Source organism: Urocampus carinirostris, chromosome 6 (genome assembly GCF_059441175.1).
Source record: "Urocampus carinirostris isolate Australia breed hairy pipefish chromosome 6, RoL_Ucar_1.0, whole genome shotgun sequence".
In the NCBI taxonomy this organism is placed as follows: Eukaryota; Metazoa; Chordata; class Actinopteri; order Syngnathiformes; family Syngnathidae; genus Urocampus; species Urocampus carinirostris.
In genome coordinates, this window is record NC_142354.1 from 34,588,853 (window position 1) to 34,594,852 (window position 6,000).

A 6,000-nucleotide genomic window follows, 5' to 3' on the forward strand; every position below is an offset into this window, starting at 1 on the left:
TCTGAGCGTTCACACAAAGTCGGTGAGCAACGCTCGAAACAACAGTGAGCAACCATAATCCCAAGTGTGGCAATATATTTAATTATCAAGTTACATTTTGCTGAGTTTTCGGCAATGCAAAATTATTTTTCTCTTTTGAATGAATTGACTCATGTACTATTGCAAAGGTTGTACGGCCAACAAACGTTGTTTGTTCTTACAATTCTTTCACAAGATATCAATTTTTTTTTCCCTGATTTATACTGTTAGTCAAACTACAAAGCCATATAAATGTATATGATCTTATCATACATTTACATTTGCCTTTTCACTGAAAAACGAGTCTTTGGTAACCCTTAACTACGCAATTACTTTGCAACCAGTTCAGGGTGTCCCCTGCCCAATGCCCGAAGACGGCTGGGATGGGCTCCAGCATTCCTGCGACCCTACTGAGGATAAGTGCTGCAGATATTGGATAGTCACGAGGAAGATGGGTTTGCAGGGCGACCAATTAGGACAATTTGGGAAAATATTTTAGCACATGTGTGCAACAGTTCAGACACTACAGTGAACCAATAACACTAACGTGTAAAAATCGCGCACTGCCCGCACATTCTCAACCAATTTGTGGATTTCTGCGCGGGTGATTCTGGTCCCCATTAACCGTGTAAAACCGAGGGATCTCTGTATTACGTTGTAATAAAAACCTCGCATATACTGTTAGTCAAACTACGAAGCCATATAAATGTATATGCACTTATCATACATTTACAAAGTTCTGGGTCGAATCCCACCTCCCATATGCTGTTTACACATTTCCTAGAGTTCTAAGACTTTTCTGAAATCGGATATACTAGTACAGTATACCCTCACTTACACAAGTTTCACTTTTCACGGTCTTCCTACCTGTCTGGTTTGCATCGTGCATTATGTTCTGTATTCTGATTGGCTAAAGAGTCAGTTCACATCGACAATTATTATTTGACCATAGTTATATTTAAAATAAACGTTTATTCAGAACTTTCATTGGGGAGAGAAAAAGAGAGAAGGAAAGAGTACGAGAGCAACAGAGAAGCAAAAATGCGAAAGAAAAAAGGAAAGAGAAAATAAAGCGAGAGAGAAAAACAGAGAGATAATTAAGATAAAGCAACAGAAACAGAAAAAATAAGTCTGTGAAGCCTTTTGAGACCGTGATTAAGGGCTATACAAATAAACATGACTTGACTTGATATGACAATTGATTACTCTGTTGCTGGCCCCCTTGCTCATATGATGTCCTTTATTTCTTGTTTGTATTTTCTTAGAATACACACATTATGACGATACAATAAAAAACAAACCATGTTTTTTTCTCCTCAGCAATTGGATCTTCGTTCGTGCCCCAAGACGATCGTGTTCATCATCCACTCGTTTCTATCCGCTAAGGTTAAGCGCCTCGGCCTCCTGGCGTGATGTCCGCTGCCTTGTTTGCATTAGGAGTCGACAAAAACAACAACTCAGACTGACTCGAGGGACAGCGATGACGAAACCTCTTCTCTTTACTTCTGACTCGTCCTTCATTTCTCATGGAAAGCCAGCAAACGTTTTTGCCGTTGAGGATAATTAATGGTTCACACATTGATTTTAAGGCTGCCACTTTTTTCAGTTTTTGTAAGGATCCGGTTACATTCGACTGATGTTTGTGTATGTCATGATTGTTTCTGATGGGTTATATTGGATAAACATTTATTTAATTTTAACACAACAGCTTTAGCTAATTGACAGGAGTCTGATCACTGAGTGATCTGGAATGGATAGAAAAAAAACTCCATAAGTGATGAGTTTATGTATGTTGCCTTCTTACGAAACACCAATTTAAGAGCGCTGCCCACCACGTATAAATCTTTATGATAAAAACTAAATATCGAAATGTATACAGTGGCTTGCAAACTATTTGGCCCACTTAAGCTTTGTGACCTTTTGCCACATTTCAGACTTCAAACATAAATATATAAAACTGTAATTTCCTGTGAAGAATCAACAATAAGTGGGACACAATCATGAAGTGGAACACACTATATTGGATATTTTAAACTTTTACAAAAATAAAAAACGAAAAAGTGAAGCAAAATGATTCAGCCCCTTTACTTTTAGTGCAGCAACCCCTGTCCAGAAGTTCATTGAGGATCTCTGAATGATTCAATGTTGATCTAAATGACTAATGATGATAAATGGAATCTACCTGTGTGTAATCAAATTTCTGTATAAATGCACCTGCACTGTGATAGTCTCAGAGGTCTGTTTAAAGTGCAGAGAGCATCATGAAGAACGAGGAACACACCAGGCAGGTCAGAGATACTGTTGTGGAGAAGTTTAAAGCTGGATTTGAATACAAAAAGATTTCCCAAGCTTTAAATATCCCAAGGAGCACTGTGCAAGCAATAATTTTGAAATGGAAAGAGTATCAGACCACTGCAATTCTACCAAGATCGGCCGTCAACTGATCAGAGATGCAGCCAAGAGGCCCATGATCACTCTGGATCAACTGCAGAGGTCTACAGCTGAGGTGGGAGAATCTGTCCATAGGACAACAATCAGTCATATACTGCACAAATCGGGCCTTTATGGAAGAGTGGCAAGAAGGAAGACATTTCTTAAAGATATCCATAAAGTGTCGTTCAAAGTTTGCCACATGGGAGTCACACCAAACATGTGGAAGAAGGTGCTCCGGTCAGATGAGACCAAAATTGAACTTTTTGGCAACAATGCAAGAAGTTATATTTGGCGTAAAAGCAGCACAGCTCATCACCCTCAACACACCATTCCCACAGTCAAACATGGTGGTGGCAGCATCATGATTTGGGCCTGCTTTTCTTCAGCAGAGACAGGGAAGATGGTTAAAATTGATGGAGCCAAATACAGGGCCATTCTGGAAGAAAACCTGATAGAGTCAACCTGAAACCGGGACGGAGATTTGTCTTCCAACAAGACACTGATCCAAAACATTAAGCAAAAGCTTTGTCTGAAGTCTGAAATGTGGCAAAAGGTCACAAAGTTTAAGGGGAGCAAATAGTTTTGCAAGCCACTGTATGTCATGTGGAGAAAAAAACTTTTAATTTTCATTATCTGAATCATTTGTGTTCAATTAGTTATTAAAAGAATAATATTTTTATAAATTTGTCAATATTAAATGTATTGTTTCTTTTTATGTAAACAAAAATCTCAATGTCATTTTGGGGGAACAATATTCTTTCATTGTCCTAAAATCATGCTCGATAGCGATGATATTAATGGTTTTAATTGCGTTCTTTTAGCATCACTGGATTGTGTTAAAGACATTAAGGCTACTAACAATAACAAAGAGGGTCTCAAACATATAACGATTTAGACAAAAGCCGGGTACATATAATGATATTGAGACATTTTTCCAATCCGTCTGCAAGATTTTCTAGTGTTTCTCCAAGTTTGTATTGGTTAGAATTATTTTCTCTTCTTAGCCTGAGAATCGAAAAAAAAGGGTCATTTTCAGATTCGTGAACCGCAAGGGTCGCAGGGGTAGCATTTCCTGTGGTGTGTCTTGGGCACGGACAGCCTGGTGCCCCTAATCCCTCTCTACCCGGTTTGAGTGCTGAGCCTGAATTATTTGTTTTTAGATTAATTTCACTTCATTTCTAGTGTTAATCTTGAGTTTAAAAATCTAATGTAGGCAATGTTGTGCGTTCTTATTGTACATTAAAAGGCTTCAAGTGGTAAACCTTTTGCGATTATTCAATTGGAAGGTTTATTTCTTCTCTACACCTCAGTGACAAGTTGGGTTTACTAATCACGAATCTTAAATCCATTCATTTTTTTTCAAATCGCTAACAAATTTCATGTGGTCAACTTAAAATGTGGGCATTTTTTCCCCTTTTCTATTAGAGTAGGCAGAAGGCATGCTTTTTGAATGTGTGTAAGATGATCTAGGGGGGATTTGACTTCCCTGGATCCCGGTTTAGGTTGATTGTGATTGTTTGGAATAATGTGTTGCCGTGAACAATCCAATGTCCCTGAAAGATTATCATACAGGAAACTTTTAATTCACAAACCATTATTTGCATGGTGAACGCACAAATGAGTGTCTTCTGCTACTGTACATCATATTTTCGTCTGCGCCTTTTTTTAAAAATGATGCCGTGTGACATTACATTACTCTATATCGATTACTTTGGTAGACATTAATTTTAGGGGATAAATCGTGATTTTCTTTGGTAAATTGTGTGCTGTGTTGGTCCTACTTAGTGCACTTCAACAGCGCCACAAATACAACTTCATGTTATGGAAAAATAGAAGGATTCATGTGTCAGATCGTCATACGTAAACCCTGCTTTTTATATGTGTCTAATCTGCATGTACAAATTTATTATTTAACACCCAAGTGGCCTCTTTACTGACAAGGGATCGTAATTTCCGGACTATAAGCCGCACCCTGTGCGTTTTTAAAGGGGAAAAAAAACATTTGCACTTACATAGGCTGCACCTGACTATAAGCCTTATGTTCCCGTGTTCAAACGTGAGATATTTAAAAAGAAATGTGCTACAGTTTTCACATTTTTAATAACAAACACACATAAGGAAAAGGCACTCAGACACAGCAACACAATTTAAAAAACATAAGCCGCATCAAAAACTGCATCTCGTGGTCTGGAAATTACGGTACTTGTATTTGCACAAAACTTGTATCATTGAAACCCGTATTTTTGCAGCCATTACTTGTATTCATAACACTATGCCTCAATGCTATGAGGCATTGGTAAAACGTGTATTCTTATTTAAAGCAAAAGTGTGCCTAGTAAGGGATGTTTGTATATAAACATGTAATAAACTTTGGTAACTTTTAACATACATTTGTACTGATTATTGTAAATATTGCTCCACTGACATGCTAGGAATATAGTGCTTATTTGAATACAATTAAGCAACCTTATTTGAAGTATACAGCAATGCTTTCAGGCATGTATCATTGGAAATCGTCAAATTTTATTTTATCAACCGCGGAGGTACAGTATCATTCTTTGCTGCAATGCGTGACTTTCACACTGCCCCCTGGTGGTCAAAGAGGCCGTGCTAGAAAGAGAATAATAACTGAATTTCTGCATAAATAATTTACATACTGTTTCATCGATTTTACTTTAAAGTATAATATTATAGAATTCCCTTTAATAAATAGAGATTTTAGGGCTTTAGATACTAAATTTTTTGGACCTGATACCACTTAGTATGGCTTGGTCAGAGCCGGCCCAAGGCATAAGCGAGCTAAGCGGCTGCTTAGTACCCCGCAACCGCTAGGGGGCCCCCAAGGGTGGTTTACTTTTTTGATCCCTATTGTCACTGTGTGTCCAAGCAAAAATACTTCTACAGAAATACAACAAAATACTACACAATAACTACAAAACTAAATATCAAATATAGTGCTTGAAAACATACATATTCATATATTATTTTGCTTTCGTTTTGAAAACTAAAAATGATGTGTAGAATTACTACAAAATTATTACAACAATAAAATACAATTTTACAAAATGCTACTAAAGAATTATTTACTCCAAAAATACTACTACTAAAATACTGCTTTTGAGATACATCAATTACACTTCTCCTGGAATACTAAAAAAATACCACTACATAATACTTTGATGTAAAAAACTACGAGAGAAATATTACTACAAAAACACCACTACAAGAGGTTTACATCAGAAATACTGCCAATTATACTTATAGCTAGACTATAAAAATTATCCTATGGAAATATCACATAAATATAACAAAAATCAAACGACCATAACACTACTACAAAAATACAGAAACACTACAGATATACAACAAATATTTTCATATGGAAATACTAGAAAATACCACAGATATACTACAAAAACACTAAAAAATAATAATAATACTAGAAAAATACTATAATCACAAAACTATCTATCTACCCTGGTCATATCCCTCGAGAGTGGTGACCGACAGCAAGACAAACACATACAAAAACAAAGAAAATTTGAAAAA

The 6,000-nt window shown here is 36.6% G+C and overlaps 1 protein-coding gene across 1 annotated transcript in view; it reads left to right on the forward strand.

Moving 5' to 3' along the window:
• snta1 (syntrophin, alpha 1) overlaps positions 1–4,839 on the forward strand; it is a 51,566-nt gene extending 46,727 nt beyond the window's left edge. The window contains exon 8 of the mRNA XM_088338841.1: positions 1,339–4,839. Within this exon, the coding sequence (XP_088194967.1) occupies positions 1,339–1,431 (93 nt within the window). The 3' untranslated portion in view covers positions 1,432–4,839. The remainder of the gene's footprint in view (positions 1–1,338) is intronic.
• The last annotated feature ends 1,161 nt before the right edge of the window (positions 4,840–6,000 follow it).